Source organism: Bacidia gigantensis (genome assembly GCF_019456465.1).
Source record: "Bacidia gigantensis strain McMullin 20006 chromosome Unknown contig_249, whole genome shotgun sequence".
Lineage (NCBI taxonomy): Eukaryota > Fungi > Ascomycota > Lecanoromycetes > Lecanorales > Ramalinaceae > Bacidia > Bacidia gigantensis.
Window position 1 is genome coordinate 1,405,605 of NW_025408603.1, and position 18,764 is coordinate 1,424,368.

The 18,764-nt window shown below is 48.9% G+C and overlaps 7 protein-coding genes across 7 annotated transcripts; 2 read left to right on the forward strand and 5 right to left on the reverse strand.

Moving 5' to 3' along the window:
• Positions 1–1,662: 1,662 nt before the first annotated feature.
• On the reverse strand, positions 1,663–3,095 carry KY384_006650 (uncharacterized protein; the record flags this gene model as incomplete). The annotated part of the gene is made up of 5 exons (XM_044815144.1): positions 1,663–2,255; positions 2,313–2,639; positions 2,691–2,800; positions 2,858–2,970; positions 3,027–3,095. The coding sequence occupies 5 exons, from the start codon at positions 3,093–3,095 to the stop codon at positions 1,663–1,665; spliced, it is 1,212 nt and encodes a 403-aa protein (XP_044668244.1).
• A 2,385-nt stretch (positions 3,096–5,480) lies between these two features.
• On the reverse strand, positions 5,481–7,910 carry KY384_006651 (uncharacterized protein; the record flags this gene model as incomplete). The annotated part of the gene is made up of 3 exons (XM_044815145.1): positions 5,481–7,169; positions 7,298–7,499; positions 7,876–7,910. 3 exons carry the CDS (start codon positions 7,908–7,910, stop codon positions 5,481–5,483), a joined length of 1,926 nt encoding a protein of 641 aa, XP_044668245.1.
• A 99-nt stretch (positions 7,911–8,009) lies between these two features.
• On the reverse strand, positions 8,010–10,370 carry KY384_006652 (uncharacterized protein; the record flags this gene model as incomplete). The annotated part of the gene is made up of 2 exons (XM_044815146.1): positions 8,010–8,800; positions 8,999–10,370. The coding sequence occupies 2 exons, from the start codon at positions 10,368–10,370 to the stop codon at positions 8,010–8,012; spliced, it is 2,163 nt and encodes a 720-aa protein (XP_044668246.1).
• A 585-nt stretch (positions 10,371–10,955) lies between these two features.
• KY384_006653 (uncharacterized protein) lies at positions 10,956–11,551 on the reverse strand (the record flags this gene model as incomplete). Its single annotated transcript, XM_044815147.1, has 3 exons — positions 10,956–11,122; positions 11,184–11,439; positions 11,537–11,551. The coding sequence occupies 3 exons, from the start codon at positions 11,549–11,551 to the stop codon at positions 10,956–10,958; spliced, it is 438 nt and encodes a 145-aa protein (XP_044668247.1).
• Positions 11,552–12,010: 459 nt separating this feature from the next.
• On the forward strand, positions 12,011–13,480 carry KY384_006654 (uncharacterized protein; the record flags this gene model as incomplete). The annotated part of the gene is made up of 1 exon (XM_044815148.1): positions 12,011–13,480. One exon carries the CDS (start codon positions 12,011–12,013, stop codon positions 13,478–13,480), a length of 1,470 nt encoding a protein of 489 aa, XP_044668248.1.
• A 263-nt stretch (positions 13,481–13,743) lies between these two features.
• Positions 13,744–15,114, reverse strand: KY384_006655 (uncharacterized protein; the record flags this gene model as incomplete). Its single annotated transcript, XM_044815149.1, has 1 exon — positions 13,744–15,114. The coding sequence occupies one exon, from the start codon at positions 15,112–15,114 to the stop codon at positions 13,744–13,746; it is 1,371 nt and encodes a 456-aa protein (XP_044668249.1).
• A 1,172-nt stretch (positions 15,115–16,286) lies between these two features.
• KY384_006656 (uncharacterized protein) lies at positions 16,287–18,347 on the forward strand (the record flags this gene model as incomplete). The annotated part of the gene is made up of 1 exon (XM_044815150.1): positions 16,287–18,347. The coding sequence occupies one exon, from the start codon at positions 16,287–16,289 to the stop codon at positions 18,345–18,347; it is 2,061 nt and encodes a 686-aa protein (XP_044668250.1).
• Between the last annotated feature and the right edge of the window lie 417 nt (positions 18,348–18,764).

Genomic DNA, 18,764 nt, shown 5'->3' on the forward strand with positions numbered 1-18,764 from the left:
CAAATGTGGGCTGTCACAACTTGTGGCCCCTCGGACCAGCTTTTTCCAAGCAAATGCGACGACCGAACACTCCCTTTCGCGAAATCACGATCGAAAATTTCATATCTGTTATTTATTATGCGTGAGCGACCACCCTTAAAAGTACACGGCTGATATGGTCCTTTGATTTTCGAAAGACCAGAGGGCTTGGATTTGCTTCCTTTGCAATGACTTTTCTTCGCTTTGGCTGAATCTCTCATTAATTAGGCTGTCTTTCAATATTGTACATCATTGGCTGATCAATCACAAAAGTTTTTACATTTCTGCGTCTATCAGCGTTGTGCTCTTGACTGCAGACAATTGTTTCTTGACTATGCTTTCACGGCATCTGATACTTACATTTTGGAAACGGTTCAATCTCGAAGACTAGCGTCGCACAGGGGCTAGACATAATCTTGCAACTACCGTATTCTTCAGATGCTGACTAGAGGCCAGTCTAGTCAAGTCAAATGAACAGATGTGGCGCGCAGTGCGCTGTCGCTTTGCAAGCCTGTCGATTTTCAGTTAGCCACAGCCTGTTTTGGCATTCAACGCGCGTTCTCGAATCTTCTCAATTGCCTCTTAGAGCGGGATCTTCCAATGAAACATCTGAAAGTGTCCCATCAGTTTTCCCATGTAGCTCAGCTTGCCTGCACATGCCATGCGACTAGCGTGGATAGGGGGTTAGAAGTGATCTCCTGCGACTAATGACGATCTCTTCCGGGAGGAAAGGTGTTCAACTCAATTGGAAGTCTTAGCTCATGACCCTCTGAATTCATGACGGGCCGTATCGAAAGCTCTAGGAACTGACAAAGTCCTGTGAACGAGTCTGACGTGCATGCCCTCAAGACTAGCCGCTGCCACTGACGGTAGATCAACCAATGGGCATGATGCACTCCCGAAGGCGTCGCTACACAGAGCTGAAGTTCTCAAATCGAGCCTAGAAAACCTTCGTCTTGCAGATGATGGTTCTTATTGGGCAGAAACTATCGGTTGAAAACCGTGCTTGATTGAGGCATGTTCTGATAAGTGCAGTCTTTCACTTGAATTTCATGTATTGATAGCCTTCGGCCTTTGTATCCTTTGGTCACCGCTCATCTGATGAAGACTTGCGGTCGGGATAGTGAAGACTGTCATCTTTTATCTTTGAGTCCATAGACCCATAAATTTAGAACTCCTTCAATACCTTCATATCAATAGACAAAAATCAATCCATCTCAGAAATCCTTGACCCCATCCTCGCTCCGCTGCAAAAACCTCACCCTAACCTCCGGCTTAACCAAAAACCCATAATGCAGCAACTCCTTCTCCAGATCAAAACACTGCCCTTCCACCCCTTCCACCCCAGCCACCCTAACCAAGTCAAATTTCCACAACACCTTAGCCACGAATAGCCGTCCCTCCATCCAAGCCAATTCCCGCCCAAGACACGCCCGCGGACCAAGACTAAACGGATGAAAATCCTTCAACGCGTCGTTCGCGAAGGCAGTATCGTATAGAGGATGGCTGCGTGGAAGCCACCGCTGCGGTCGATAGTGCAGGGGGTCGTGGAAGAAACGTGGATGGCGGGTTAGGGCGAAGATGGAGGTTTGGACGTGTGCCTGTTGCAAGGATGTTAGTTGGTAGGTGAGCGGGGATTGGATGTTAGAAGGCGCAACCTGGGAGAAGGCTTACTCCTTTCGGGACGTAGTGTCCGTCGATGACAGCACCAGGGCTTAGGCGAGGTAGTCCGGTGTTGTTGCTTGGAAGTAAGCGGAGTGATTCTTGAAGGCAGGCGTTTAGGTGTGGTAAAGATGCTAGAGCGCTTGGGGTGATGTCATGGTAGCTTTGAAAGCTATCTCTAATTTCTTTGGACAAGATGTGGAGATATTCAGGCTCTTCGATCAGGAAGAGAAGTGTCCCGTAAAACCAATCAGCCATGGGCCCGTAATTAGCGAACATCATCTGCTGGGCAAGCGCGCCGGTGTGGGTGAGCTCATGAGCATCCGTGGGAACAGGGCTATTGGCAGGCAAGACGTAATCAAAGAGGTCAACGTGTTCTGTCTTGGCCCTTCGTTCGATACGCTTCATGACACCATCCCTCACCGCTGCCTCCATGGCCGACAAAACCTTCAATTTTGCGACTGGGGCGGCCAAGTACTGAAATGGATGGAGAAGAGGAAAGCGTTTGAAGACCTGCATGACTGTGGTGAAGGCGTTGAAGCCGAGGAGAACATCGAGATGTACGGAGTTTCTCTCTGGAAGGCATCAGCTATAACAGATAATTGGGGGAAATGTTATGGGTGAGAGCCTACGGTCCCGCATCTGATGCAGCTTCTCACTCCAAGCCATATCAGCCGCCTCGTCCATGGCCAGCCAATTCGTCCACTCTACCAATCCGACTCCCGTGGGCTTAGAGCCGAATTTCTCCATCTTGACGACGAAGTAATCCATATACTCATGCATGATAGGCTCTAAAGCCTTGATTGATCGAGCGCTGAACGCAGGAGAAATTTTCTTTGAAACCTCACGATGGCGAGTAGGGTCCTCTTCCCAGACAATGCCGCCTAGATGCTTGCCGCGGTTTTGAAAATCGGTCTTGATGAAGACTTCGAGATTCTTATGATGTGGAGAGTAGATGTCTAGCACCGTGTCAGTGGACCAATGTTGAGACCGATCTTTTGGATGATTACCGAGGACTGCTTTTGGAGTGAAGAAAACAAGTTCATTAGGGGCAATGCGAACGATATCGCCGTACTTGCGGAGTACACACTCAATTGCCCAAGGATATCTCCCCGAAAACCTTTATTGAAAGTCATATTTCTGTGGTTATAGTAGTACAACTGGCGTGATGACTTACCAGTGATAAGCATACCAGACATTTGAGACGGCTGCCACTTTTGGACCTGGAAACTTTGATAGTGGATGAAAATAGAGGAGATAAAGGCACCGTGCTGCGGCGTAGAAAGATATCTATGGTGTGATTAGATGAGGCTGTGTGATACGAAGTATTCGAGCTTGTGACCTACACAGCCAAAGGCAATTGTTGCGTGTATCTGCAGTGAAACCTCGTCGGACAAGACCATCCACTGTATCATCTTTGCGAATTTCTTACAGTCTGTACTAGATAAACACAATGGGATTGTCCAAGAGTAATAAATTGTTCAGGACTAGGCTCAAGTGCCACTGTTATTAGTCCTGAATTTATGACCGAAACATGTAGTAATGAAATTGAAGCCACTAGATATTGCATGCTTTAAATGAACGTATTGTCAGGGTTTGAGGCAGTTTTAACTTACGAGGCAATGATGTTAAATCACCATCAACCAAATGAGCTCATAAGACGCAGCAGATTCTTTGCGTACGAAGGATATACTTTGACAACAGATTGATTGTTGAGTATCTTGCTTCCTGCTTTGCTACTTTGCACTCGTCGACAATTCCCGAATTCTTTATCATTGGAGTTTAGTAGTTGGCTGTCGAGCAAGTTTCCGAAATTTGTAGCGCTGTTGGTCAGCTTATGCTCAGCTCTGATGTTGGCTAACAAGCGGGGAAATGCCTTAGGCTGAAAATCCTTCAGGGCTGAGAGTCAATTGTACTCATCTTTTAGCCTTGAAGCTAGCCTTAAAGCTGTTGCTTAGTCTTTGCCAATTCATTTGAGGTTAAAGATAGGACTATGGGTGATGTCGAAGGATACAATGTTGATTGCTGTGTGATGGACTGAGCCGCAGATTGTTGAGGACTTATATGCAAGCGTTGACCATGCACTTAACCAGGCAAAGCTAGCATATATTATACATGACATAGGGAAATGGACTAATTTGACACAGCAATTGATTGTAATGATCATTCCGCAAGATTTGATATCATAATATGCTCGAAAGTAGGAATAGGAAAGCTCACAGACGTTGGAAGCGCGATGACTCATCATTGAGGGGTGAGTAAATTTTGATTTGTCTTTTTAGGTCAGTTGCAAGATTTGTACATCGTGCCTTGACCTTTGGATAAGATTGCTGACCGTGAATATCGAATTCATCCAGAAAATGGTGTAAGCGCCTGTTTATCATGGGTTCATGTAGGGCGAGCTGTCTCGAGTGAGGAGAGGTTCTCTACACCGACCATATAGATGTACACCGCTCTTGAGAGTCTAGTCTGACAGGTCGTACGCCACTATAAAGCGAGAGTGGGCGACAAAAGGAGAATACCAGACTATCATTTCAACCAATTTCCTTCAAATCTTTGTATGGTTTGTCCTTTTGAGATTGATATATTTCCATATACTCATCAGCTTCGAACCTGTACACTGGAAGTTCATTTTTGGTACAACATTAGCAAAATACCCAAGAAGTTCAAAAAGAGGCTCGCTTAAGTCTTGGCCTACCCCTGTCTCAAAAAGTATCCACAATAATATTGATATGCATGTAATCAGTACTTGGCACAGACATTTGTCACCGCTCCTCGATCCCAAGGTCAGCAACACAAGTATCCAACCCGGACCAAGCGTCGTTCGTAGAACATACCCGACGATCCACCTGTTCTGAGCGGATATTCCTCCCGTACATCCCTAACTGATAGGGCAATGGACTCCATAAAATATGAGCTCTCTCAAGTACCACGAGAACTGTCTACATGATGTAAAGGCAGTCAATTAGATCTATCTGGAGAGATCTGAACTTGGCAGCGCACCGTTTAGCCCCTTTAGTCGACGTTCTCGAGGGTAATGACACATGTAAAGAGGAGAACACGCAGAGTGACACGATGGTAAAGGCGCTTCTCTGTGAAAAAGACTGACAGTGAGGGGTGGAGGATTAATCACTGCAGACGCAGGAGGGGTGGCATTTTAGGTATGTGGTTGCCATGGCATTGTTTCATATGACGGGGGCTGCTGGTGTGTGCTAATAGACGTAGGGGTGATCCTGATGATGGGAAATGCTCTTGATGCGCCGACATGCGCGGGTTGAGGGGGATGTAACCTGCTGGTGTTATATGAGCTTCATTGTGTGAAGTGGGGAGGAGGACGAGCGGAAAGGGCTAAGGGGGGAATGGTGGCAAGGGATCAATAGATAGCGGTCTTTCTTTCGTACCAACTGACGCACACTCGTTTTTACATAGCTTAGCAGCTGCGTATTTCGAGATAGAGTAAACGAATACGAAGAAGCTATTGGGAGAGACGCTCTTGGCCCATAAATCCCCTAAGCCATCGCCAAGAATCTCGTGAATCAGAGCTTTTGCACGGTTCTAGGGTATGAGACTCGAAATGTATGTAGACTTGAAAGGTGTACACGCCTAGAGGGTGTACAAGATCAAAAAGTGGAGGGCTTTGGATGGTGTGCAAGATTAAAGGTATGGAAGCTTAGAATATATGCACAGATTGTAGTCGCGAATGTCTCGAGGCCAGTATTTGTAAAATTAGGCGTTGCTGGTAGAAAATGTCAAGTCAAGGGATAAGACTTTTTTCACTTGGGAATCATATTGGTATACTATTAGCCTAGAATCGGGAAGAAAGCTGTCCATTCTAACCTAGCGAAGACCCCAACAGGCTCATGCCTAAGGCTCAAGAAAGCCTCTAGGATCAGATAGATGCTTGAAGCCGACACTGCAATTGCCAGCGCGACGGACGTTAAAGTCAAGAATTTGACAGTCACCTCTGCGATGAATTTCAACTTTGAATCGCGTCGAAGATTGGGTCCGAGAACAGCGTAATTCATATACACGACCAACCCCATTGCCCAGACCCATCCACATAAAGTAAAGCAAGATACTTTCCAAAGGAGCAGCTCAAGTTGAGTAGGAAAATTGAATGTCCAAGCCGACAAGTGAACGCCACCATGAAGTGTGAGAAACGCGCCCATCCAACGGAGAGTGGGATACTCCATCGTCTCGAAATACACCTTCATATCAACGAGATTCCAGAAAGTCATATCTAGATTGAGCCCTCTGTTCACCACTGGGTTGAACCTGGACAAAAATCGATCCCAATCCACCCACCCAATTCTTTCGTCAGGCGTGAGATCGAAGCTCCGGTCTCTCTCCAAGACCTTCCTCTCACTTTCGGCCAGACGCCACCTCAGAGCATCCTTTGCAGATACCTCATACGACATTCGTGCGGATGGGTGTATTCCAACGCCAGAATTGAAGCACTCTCCTGGTTGCATTATACCGATTATTGTGACATCTTTAGGTACCTTGTGCACTTGTTTTGTGACTACCCCCAGAGGCTCACTCATTGTCATAATAGACGGCCTTTCAATCGTGAGATCTTTGCTAGAAGCGTCACTATTCGTGTTTTCATACGAATATTCACGGCTATGATTATTCGAACTCGGGGCTGGTGCTCCTGATAGCCTATGATTACCAGAGATATCCAGATTTTCGGATGAAGGACGTCTGAGCGAAGCATTAGTTTGAAGACTTGATATTGGTCCCTTGCTTCCGGGATTTTCTGCTGAGTGACAATCAGGTGACTTGAGCTCACTGTTTCTCGTGGGTAAGTAAGTAGCGATGTGATTTGACTCGGGGCGATCTAGCCACAGACCCCATGAGCGACGTCTTCCAATTCCTGAAATGTCGCTCACCATAAACATCAGGGCGATACAGCCTTTGAAATTGCTGTCATTCACAACGATGGGTGATTCAAGGTTGAAAGGCTTAGCGTGCCATAGAAGTCGCAGGCACAAAGCAAAGCCAATATTGACGCAAGTGTTCAGCTCTAACAAAGCAATAGGAAGGCCTGCCGCTCGTCGTCCTATGCATTCGAGCACCAGCCAGAATGCCTGAAAGATGGCAATGCCGTTACCCAAATAGTCGAAATGATCCAATTCTTGTATACGTTTGTCAGGAATAAAAGGCAGATGACCACGTTTTGATAGTTCAGTGACACCGTTGGCGGTTAATGTGACTCTACGCACACTATCATGAATTTCGCTGACGTCGACAGCAAGACCTCCCATCAAGACAAAGTGGCAAAACAATAGGGTAGGTCGCGGCTTTGCAGTCTCTGCTTCACCCTCCTCGCCATCATTGGATAGGCTGGGAGCTTTGGGAGCTTCAGGAGCTTTTTGTCCTTCGTTGTTGACTTCGGTCTCTCTGGATGGTTCTTTTGATTTGTCTTGCGCTATATTTTTGTCGCGGTCAGGTTTCTGACTCTCGTCGTCCTGACTTTCGTCGTCGTTCTAGTCGTGATCAGTTACATAAGACAATACAGAGACCGGCATCAGGATAAGATATGAAGCAAAGTCTCACTCTCAAAATTTCTTCTAGGCGCGTCCTCAATCGCCTTGCCTTACGATTTTGACTATACGCCAAATAAACAATCAACTCCGGCACAAGGATTGTGAGCAGCATCCATTTCGCCTTCCGCAAGATTCGCGTCAACCTCGAGTCCTCGTATTCCGGTACGTTTAGCGGAAAGACAGTATACGAGCACGTGAACAGCGCTGCCAGGCAGCTGTAGAGAATCTCCCAGCTCGATCTCGTTGGGCTTGGTGCCACCCAAGATTGGACTGTGTCATGGTACAATGCTGTGTGGTTGCCGATGGGGAGATTAGAAGTTTGGTCAAGGTGTTCAATCGGTGCGCTCGTGACCTGGCTCGAGCGTATCCACAAGTAAAAGAGCCAAAGGAACAGCATGGCATCCGTGCGACGAGATTGATGTTGGATGTAAATAGAGAAGATGAGAGTATAGAAGAACAGGAAGGAGACGCCATCAGGCAACAAAGTGCTCCAGCCTTATACGTCCAGGTTCTTTATCAAGTACATGCAAGTCAGCCGCAATGTGGGGCTTGCTGCCACGACTTGGTGGGTTGCATCCCTTTACGGTTGGCTATCGCAGCCAGCATACCCGAGATGCCATAAGTGTAGCGTAGGCAATACACCAACCTATTGAGCGAGCTTAAACCAGGTCGATCCTCCATCTCGAAAGCGAGGCTTGGCTTTATCGTACAGAATTATAATCCATACCGTTTTGAGAAAGAGATAGATCCTAAGTAGAGGCTGCTCCAACCAACGGCATTTCATTCGGCGGGCGCGCCTACTGAGTCAGCATCAAGGGGCGACTGACTTCCGTCATGTAGTTGGCGCCCAAGCAGCCACCCTCCACTCCGACCTCCTATTTTGCCGACGACTCTGACATTGCTGATGCAGACTTTAGGATCAACACCCTTGATCATATCCACCACCGTCAGGGCGGCACCCATGACCCCCGTCAGCGCCTCCATTTCCACGCCAGTTTTGGCGGTCGTCTTGACCTCGACTGCAATCCTGACGCCCCCACAAGGTTCGATAGGTTGATCAATCAAACTTCTTGCCCATAACTTCTTCTCCACGTCATCTTCGACTTTGTTCTCCGTCGAACTCTTTTCTCGCGTAGATGACTTTTCTTGCGCTGATCCATCTAGCAAATCCCGTGACTTCTTAGCAGGATCACTGCCCTTAGCGAGCTCAACTCTGACATCCACACCTTCAATGGGAAGACCTGCGTGAGCGAGGGGAATGAGGCTGGCAGTGTTCTTGACGGCTTGAATGCCAGCAACGCGTGCGACGGCAAGTACGTCACCCTTCTTCAACGCAGATTTACGGACTAGGTAATAGGTTGAAGGTATACAAAATCGTACGTAGCCAATGGCGAGAGCGACACGGTGCGTGATGTCCTTTGTACTTACATCCACCATGCGAGCTTCACCACCAGAGTTGAGGTGAGGAAGCTTCTGTTGAGCTCCTGGTATCCGACGAACATGCAAGGCTCTTAGTGAAGACGGCGAATCGAGACCTCGTGAGCCTAGAAGATACGGCCCGAGTGGCGGTGCTATGAAGGGTCTAGCACGACCATGAAGACTCCTCTCGTAGAATTTACTTGAGGAAAAGCGCGTGCGTTCATCTAGCCCATGTATGTCAGCATCTGTTACGCAGCAAAGAACACGTCAAGCTTTCTAATCTCGTGCACATGAAATTCACCACACCAACGCAACTATAAAGGGATGGTGAAAAGAACAGACCTACCCACCGATCAAGATCATAGGTCGGTTCTTCATATTCTCCAGCTCGCCCATACCAGCATGCTTTTCTTTCTTCCTCTTCACGGCCATCCCAATGACCTCGAGCAACTCCCTCTCTGTCTCGCCGTAACCCAAAGGTCCAGCGAACCCAGGCGAGCTTTGACTACGATCCATCTCCACTCTCTTCAGCGCCTCCATAGCCTCCTCGTCAATCGGCCTCCCATCATTCCCTTTCCTCAAAACATCCCTCAAGCTGACCTCTTTATTCCCAAACAAACACACCTTCAAGTTCCCATCACTCGTAATCCTCAACCGATTACACGTCCCACAAAAGTTATCCGTCATACTCGTGATAAAGCCAAACCTGCCCACAAATCCCGGCACCTCATAAGTCTTACTTGTATCATTCTTCTCATCCCTCACCTTCCTCACGCCCGGAAACTTCTCCCCAATCACCTCCAACATCTCTTTATACCCCAGCACCTTCCGTCGCTCCCACTTATTCCCCTCAAAAGGCATATACTCAATAAAACGAACCTCGATATCTTTCTCCCTCCCCATCTCCACAAACTTCAAGATCTCCCTCTCATTCACCCCCCTCATGACCACACAATTAATCTTCAACTTTCCGCTCCACCCCAACCTCTTCATCTCCAACATCCTCTCCACCGTCCCCATCACAGCCTCAAACCCCTTCCTCCTCGTCATAACCTGGAACATATACGGATCCAACGTATCCAAGCTCAGATTCACCCCCGTCAACCCCGCCTCCACCATTGCGTCCAACTTCCTCTTCAGCGCGACCCCATTGGTAGTAATACAAAGCTCCCTCAACCCTTTGCCCCCACCCCCCTCCCCGTCCCCGACCCTAAGTTTCCCAATCTCCTGCATCAACCCAACAATATCCCCCCTCACAGTCGGCTCACCCCCCGTCAAGCGTATCTTCCTCACACCCTCCGCCACAAACAGCTGCGACAGATAGACGATCTCTGGCGTAGTGAGCAAGTGCGCGGGCGGAGACAGCGGGACCCCAGCCTCGGGCATGCAGTATGTGCATCGGAGGTTGCAGCGTTCGGTGACGCTGATGCGGAGGTAGTCGTGTTGGCGGGCGAAGGTGTCGGTTAGGAAGGCGGAGAAGGGTTTTGTTTCTTGGGGTTTGAGTTTGCGGTTGGGGGAGGGGGATGTGGAGGGATGAGGACGGGAAGGAGTAGGGGGGAGGGGAGGGGTGGGAGATGATGGTGGCGGCGGATGAGGTAGGTCATGGTATGGTAAAGGGTCGCGGATGCTTGCTGCTGATGCTGCAGTGCGTTTTTGATAGAGGCGGGCGGCTGCTATGGCATTGCGGGATGGGGAGAATGAGGTGCGTAGTAGGGGCTCCATGGTGAGCAGTGTGCGTGAGGAGGGGAAGAGAGTATGGCATTTGGCATATAGATATGGTAGTCATTGATGGTTTTTGATTGGTAGCGGATGCTATGTCATCTTGGTTTCGTTGTCTGAGGTGCTCAAGTCCGAGTGCGGACGGCAGCCTCCGAGCGGCAGAGGTCTCCGCAATTGAGTGTCCTTTCCGAAGGTGCGAAGTTTTGTGCATTTAGGAGTAAGTGACGAGTGGTACCTATAGTAGGCAGAGCATGATGGGTCAAGCAAGGTAGGGCACACATCATTTATCTTCGGAATATACTAAGGTCACAATGTCTACAAGAGGATTTTCGTCCGGCCATGACACACCGGATAGCACCAAAATTGATCTGGCATGACATTTGCAAATTTTGATGGCGGCCATTCACATGCCTGATCTATCATGTGGTAAGAACTCCTTTGATACAAAATCAGACCTTCATTTCAGACAGAGTATGTTTCCAAACAATCAGGTATGGTGTGATACCATCCTCGCGGTAGTTCAAGAAGCAAACCCTGAAGCAACTTCTGTCAGCCGAGCTATATGGAGCAAATCTTCATGTGCAAGACTTACATTCCATCGGGATCCATGGATTCTCCGGTAAAAAATTCCAAGTCCTTGAAATTTGGCGACAAGTGTTTTGTGAAATAGCCCTGTATGCCCTTTTGGAGGTCTTTGATCTCATCCTCACTTTTGCCTTTTGCTGTCCATTGGTCTTTGGCTTTCTTCATGAACCCTAGGCAGAATTGGTATCAGCACAGCGCTTTCGTTTCCTTGTTCTTATGGCGAAGCCTCACCCTTCAGTTGTCCTGCGAAACCCTTCTTGTCACCGAAAGGTATTGAAACTAGGCGAAAGGAATCGATGACATCGATGACTTGCTCAGCCCCTTCCTCGAGTGCATCAGCATCCTCGCCTTCAGCCGAAGGGTTTGCGCCAATATCGACGTTCACGCCCCCCTTTGTGATTCTCTTGCAGTCGATCTCATACACCACATTGTCGACATCTTTGAGGCCGTAACTATCGGAGATGATCTCGTCGCCAGTCACTAGATCCTGTTCAATACCATGTTAGCTCAAGAATTCCGGGATGGGAGGACTCGAAGGGCGCTCGTCCGTGAATACAGTAACACTCGCAGACTTTCGAACTGACCTTGTAGATAATCATGGCGGCGGTTGTGAATGAATGAATGAAGTTTCTGCGATGGACTGCTCTTCTCAGCAAAGAGAAAGCGACCTGAGGTCAAAAAAGATCTTGGTGGGATTGGTGGGGTATGGCTTACAGGTGGGCCGAGATCGAGAAACTCTATGCGGGAGCGGGGACTATTCCTCTTGGGGAACAAGCGGGCATCGGGTGGCAAACTGCTAAGTCAGCCTGAATGATCGAACGACTCAGCCGCTTCTTCATTCACCCTAATGCTTACTCTCACCCAAGCTTTTCTTTTCTCTCACTCTTTTGATCATTATCCAGCAGTATTGCCCTTCAAGAGCTTCTTCTTCTTTTTTCCAATTGACCAGCAGTCAATATCGTAACGGTCTGATCAGTTCCGTCCGCATCCGGCCGTGGAGGCCAAACCATAGCTCACGCGATACTCGCGGCTGTGCTGATCCTCTCCTCGATTTCAAAATGATGAATTACACAACGCCCACAAGTCACTCCGAACTTCCTCCTCTCCCAGCCTACACACTCACACCTCGACCTGCTCTCATTCCCTGGATTTCTGATAAGACTCTTACAGTTGTGTCCCCAATCATTGCATACTGGTTACTTTCTGGCTTCTTCCATTGGATAGATACAAAAGACTTCTTCCCGCAATATCGACTTCATACACCCGCTGAAATCTTGAAAAGAAACCGGGCCTCACGATGGGAGGTTTTCCGAGACGTTATCATACAGCAGGTGGTGCAGATGCTTACCGGAATGCTTCTGAATCTCACAGAGCCGGACGATTTCATCGGGAAAGACCAATACGACATTGCTGTGTGGGCTAGGCGTATAAGATTGGCTGAGCGAGCAATTCCAAATGTACTGTCTTGGATTGGAATCGACGCAATGCAATTGGGCAAGAATTTGGGTGCTGGTCATCCTATCTTAGCCGGCGCGTTGTCAGGGGGCCACTACGCCCATCTCCGAGTTGTGTCACCCCTCTCCAGTGGTATTAACGCAACAATCCCTACTTTCGCTCCTTGGGAGCTCCTCTGCGCAAAGACTTTGTATTGGCTCTTGATACCAGCCATTCAATTTACAGTCGCAATCATAATACTCGATACCTGGCAATATTTCCTCCACCGTGCTATGCACCACAACAAATATCTCTACACCACATTTCACTCACGGCATCATCGGCTCTACGTACCTTACGCCTACGGTGCCCTCTACAACCACCCGTTTGAGGGCTTCCTACTTGATACGCTGGGCGCTAGCATAGCATTCAAAGTTGCTGGAATGACGACAAGACAAGGCGGTCTGTTTTTCTCTGGCTCTACGTTCAAGACCGTAGACGATCACTGCGGGTACGCTCTGCCCTGGGATCCGTTACAGCACATCACAGGAAACAATGCTGGCTATCACGATGTGCACCATCAGAGTTGGGGTATCAAGACCAATTTCAGTCAGCCATTCTTCACTTTCTGGGACCACATTTTGGGAACCAAGTGGGTCGGAGGTGACGTCAGCGCCCGATATGAGAAGAGCAGAATCGCTGCCCAAAAAGCTATGGATACAGATCAAACTAAACCTGTGACTGGCTCAGATCCCAAATTAAGCAAGTTGCAAGCGATTGAACCGTATCAGCATGAAATGAGAAACGCGAAGGACTTATCCTCAGTGTCGATCAACGAGCAGCAGCCTCGGCCACCAAGTGGCAAAGCTGAGTTCCAAGCAGCTGGATCGCGACAACAGATTTTGGATGATCAGCGTGACGGCGGTCGCGGTGTTCTAGTAGAGGAAGCGAGAGAGGAAAGGGAAGCACAGACACATGCTAAACAGAGCTTGAGGAGGAGAGCGACTAGCTCATCATTCGCAACTGACAGTCTTAAAGGCCTGAGTCAGAAGCTGACCGGTGGAACCTGCATGACTGGCATGGGAAGTCAGTAGGACTTGAGATGCTGCATCAAAAACAGCTGTACTATATACACTCGCTTGGGATTACGTCCTTGATCGTTAATGGTTCTCACCATATCGTTGTACATACCAGCTAATTCATGGATATTTAATGACCTCTTTAATTCATTTAGTGAAAGCGCCCAAAGGAATTCAGCAAGCTCTTGCTCTTCAAACCGGACGCTCAGGGTAATCATTCTAGATATCTATGGATTGGGTATGCAAGGGTATATACAAGTATCTCTTGCCGTGACTGCTCATCCGGCTGGTTCAACTTCTTGCGGTATAGGCGGCTGATCTAGGTTCATCAAACAGCTCTCTTTCCACGAGCGCGGAGTGAACTTGTCCACGATAGACTTGAACGCTTCTAGAGTGCAAAACGTCTCATCACCATCCAAATGATTTCCTTGAGGCCTGCAACCCGGAATTGTGACTGGGCGATCATTGTATCTGATCCGCACAAAATATCCCTTCAGCCTTTCCTTCTCAGCAATAGTCATTTCTGCTGTGGGCTTCCTTGCAATCCCCTCAGTCGTAAGCTTCTTGCGTCCAAAGAGCGATGAGAAGAAACCTCCCTTGCTTTCCATCTGGTCTCCAGGTTTTGTCGCTTTGACGGGAATATCCATCTTACTCCCCTCGCTTGCTTTCCCAACGTCCCTGAACAGCTCGAACGCAACATGTGAAGTGTACGGTGGCCACTTCTCATTGTCAAAGGCACCAACACTCGCAAGCAACGCAGCGAGTGTAGTATCATGGCATCCTGACAGTCCAAACTTGAGGCTCCTCTCCCCGCCTCTACCAACACCCATCTCCCCATCCTTCCCACCAACCTCCAACAACCCATCACTACCACTCCGCTCCACACTCCCCACCATCCTCGTAACAATATCCCCCGCCAATGGCCCAATCCCCAACAACCTATATTCATGACTCTCCTTAAACCCCGCAAACCACTCCTCGCACCCAATCCTATCCACAATATCCCTCGCCCTTGCATCATAAAATTCCTTTGGCAGCCTCACCTCCTCCCCATGCGCCAGCGTCGAATTCACCGTATCCATAATCCCACTCAACCGCGGATGCCCATCAACTCTCACCTCCTTCCCCTCCCCCTCAGGCATCCACTTCCCAATCTTGCCCGTCAAATACTTCAGATCCTCACTCCCATTCCACCGCTCCGCGGCGCGGTTCCAGAACGCGTTCATCAGCTGCCCATACCGCTTACACGCATTATCATTCGGAAAAATCGTCTCGTCCTGCACCGTCCTCGTCACGATCGTGGGCGGCGGCATGCCCGCCGCCCTCGCCCCCAGCGGATACATGCCAACGAAACTCTGCTGCACGCTCTCCAGCGCTCTGGGCAGCGGGCTCGCGCGCAAGTAAAACATATCCGCATCCCCGATCATGGTGGGCATGAAGCCCAATTGGTCTACGTAAAGCCTTCGAAACCTTTCTCCCAGCGCGAGCGTCGTTTCTCGCCCCTTGTCCGTCAGTTCGCCCATGTTGCAGATGCCGTCGATTTCGCCGCGCGGGCCGGACGCGAGCACGGAGGCGTCGTTGGCGCCGAAGGTTTCGAGACGCCGTCGCCATTGGAGTTGGGACCAGGATGTGTTGGAGGTGGAGGTCATGATGGCTGAGGTGAGCTGTTTGGCGGCTGTGCAGTAGGGCCAGTAGGGCGGGAGACCGGCGTTTTGAAAACGGGGGAGACGGGGGAGCGTTCACCATGGCGGAGGAGCTGGGAGGGAGGAGATTAGTCGGGAGTTTCTTTTGTAGGGACTTTAAGAGTGATACTGATGAGGCATGATCATTGCCTGTTCACACGACGAAATTTCCAGATTTATTTTACTTTGAATAGAAAGAAAAGTTTATAATTTGCGTTTGCGTTTGATATAATGGGCCGTAAATGAGTTGTTTGAAGAATCAAAAGTTGCTAAAACCTTTACTAGAAGGGAAAACGGAGAAAGTGGTGGCTGACTGGTGTTTGAGACGTGTTTACTTACAACTTGGACCAGCTGAAGCTTCAATCGTTTTGGATAGAGACGGTCGAGCTCTTCTAGGGTGTATGGTGGACGCGGAACAAGCGTCGTCATGATGATTGTACAATGTCTATCATTGCCTGGTAGTCACTTCTCTCTGAGGAACAAGAATAATGCAAAGTGCGTCGGTAAAAAGACTTAGGAATAATGTCTATCCAATTGAGGTAATTGCTGAGGCGGAGGATGACTCAAAGCTTTATAAGTCTACGACTGAAAGAAAGTAAGAAGTAAGGTGAGTGAGAAGGTGCTTACAAGATCGTGAGGTGCCGTTTTCAGTGAATATTATTGTCCCACCTGATGCACGGTACTTGCGTAAAACGCGTGCCGATTATGCACGTGGCCCGTTTCGGACAGGACATCGCGGCTGCCAACTTAATTCCGACATTTTGCACTTATAAAGAAGCTCAATGTACGATCAGATGAGCTCGATCACTTCATGAACGTGCCATTCGTTTGTCACAGATGTTGTCGCCGCTTTCTAACGCGTCTACCTGGGAGACGTTCTTACTCAATTCCTGTACTTGCTGAAAGAGCGGAAAGCCAAGATGAAGAACGAATTAAGAAGGCATTTGGCTCATTTGGAGCCCTCGGATGGGTCGAAACGAGCCGAACGAGGACGAAAGCTGGAGAGCGCACTTATAATGACCGTCTCGGTCAGCAGCAAGAAGCCAGGAAAGAGGACAAGGCTCTAGAATCACTCTTCGATTCTGGACGAACTCAAGTCAAGGAGCCTAGAGAGGGAGAAATTGGAAGAAAGGTCAAAGATGCAGACTAAGTCTACACGGAAGCAAGAAGACCGCTCTACAGCCCGTTACTCAAGAACCCCACTAGCAAAGTCATCCAAACCGTCAACTGGGTATCAAGTTGCAAAAGACGAAGAAAAGCGAAGGGACTCTCAGAGGTCGTTAGAGTCTGGCTCAGATGACGATAAGGCATGTGACGCTATGATGGATGAGCTCTCAAAGCTTAATTCTCTTCGCAAGAAAAATAAGCTACCTTTCGAAACAATATGGACTTCGGTCCTCGGCATTATTGAATCTGAAACCTGGAGACAACTTGCGGCTTCTAAAAATTTGAAAGAGCATAAGGGTGACCGTATTTTTCTCGGGGTTCTATTGGAGATAGCTAAGAGAGGGTACATAATGGTCGACGAAAAGAAGATTACCGCGAAAGATGTGATCATCATTTACAGGAAGCATGCTGCATTCAAGCCCTGGTGGCCCGTGATCTTGTGGATGCAGTTGAGGTCTCTGGTAGAAACGCCGACGCTAGGCCTCTCAACACCTCCTACACAGGTTGCATTTGCAGAGAAGCTATCTGGTCTCATAAAGATATGGGCTTTATATTTCGAATCGTACAGGTCAAAATCGTCCTATTGGGACAGATATATGTCTGGAACAGGCCAAATATTTGAGCAGGAGATCGAGAGAGTGTCAGAAGCTGGATTGAAGCCAGTGGAAGTCTCAGAAGAGTTTGAGAATCTACCATTGGCATTGGGTGCCAGATTTGGGCAATTGTTTGGCTTCGGGAAAAACAAGCCTCGGTTCCAACCAATAGCATTGGTTGCCATATTCTCGCTGCATTTTCTCGAACTACACATGGATAAGCTGGAGAACGATCAAGTCATCTTGGATGCCGCATTGACGCTAAGAAACAGCTTCCGTATTCTCGAGAAAAACTCAGCGTGGGATTATGAGAGTGTTCGTCATCATTTGAGGGGAGTAGGCACCTCAAGACAGGATCTTGAAGCTGCAAAGGCAGAATGGTTGGGATTATCGGCACAGGGTAGCAGAAATTCTCCAATGTCAAATGTAGCTCGACGTTCCCCGCGAGTTTATTTCTGGACAGGACACAACATAGACAGGTGGTTCGCTAGGGCAAACCGTCTAAGCTCTACAGAGCCACCAGGCATTAAAGATGTCATTCGTTTCTGGCATTTCTCTAAGGACAAGCTAGAAAAGGAGCAACTTGAAGATCCTGAGATACGAGATAAGATTTTTGCTCGCCTCTTCAAATTATTTTTCGAAGTCAATCGCAATGACGAGGCTATTGAAGTCTGGAATTACATGCTGTCAAGTGGTGTACGGCCCACTAAGATACACTGGACCGCAATGCTGGCAGGATGTGGGCGTGTACGAGATCTGGAATCCATGCAGGGTATTTGGTCGAACATGCTGAATTCCAAGTTTGAGCCGGATAATGAGACTTGGACCGCGTATATTCACGGTATTGTCAGAGCAGGGCAGTCTCAACAAGGTCTAGCCCTCTTAGAACAATTAAGTCACGACTGGAGGTCAAAGATAAAATCAATCCAGCCTTCCCTAGGCCCAGTACACGGAGCTATGTCTGCCATTCACACTTTGAATCGGGGAAGGAACAGCATCATCGACTTCCACAAACTCGTCCTGAATTGGGCTCGTTCTCAAGGTCTCCAACCGGAAACATTCACGTATAACATCATGCTGAAAACCATCAATCTATCCGCTACCACCGATGAGCTCCAAAGCCACCTCAAGGCGATGGCGGAGGATAACTGCAAACCTGACATAATCACCTACACTCTCATCCTCAAAGGCCTCGTCGGCTCCTACAAATCTCCCTTTTTCTCCCTCAGCGAGAAAGATCAAGTCGCAGCCATCAATTCCGTCCTCCAAAGTCTCTCTACCAACAACATGTACCCCTCCCCTCACACCTATTCCACCCTCCTCTTCGGCCTTCTCGACTCCCGTGAACACCCCCCAGCATTTCCGCCGCCCGTCTTGTGTTATCGCACATGGACACCGCCAACATCGAGGCGTCCGCCCACATTCACACCATCCTCCTAACGCACTATTTCAAAGGCATCCCTCCCGACATCCCCAGCATCGACGCCCATATCAAACTCGCCACCCGCAACCCCCAACGCCGCAAACGGCTCGGCCCTGTCTTCTGGAACCGCGTCATCACTGGTTTCGCGGAGTGCGACGAGTGGGAGAAGGCGCTGCAGTATCTGCGGCACAGACCGCTGGAGAATAAGAATGACGGGTGGATGACTTTGTGGAAGGTGTTGCAGGCGCTTGGACGGGCGAAGGAGTGGGGACTTTGCGATGAGGTGGTCGAGGGCGTGGAGAGCGGGAGGTTGATGAAGCATGGGAGGATGAAGGCTGATGAGCTGGGGTATAGGGCGTTTATGGGTGAGGTGGAGGATTTGAGGAGACAGGGGTTGATTGAGGGGAAGAACGGCGCGGATGAGAAATCGGGAA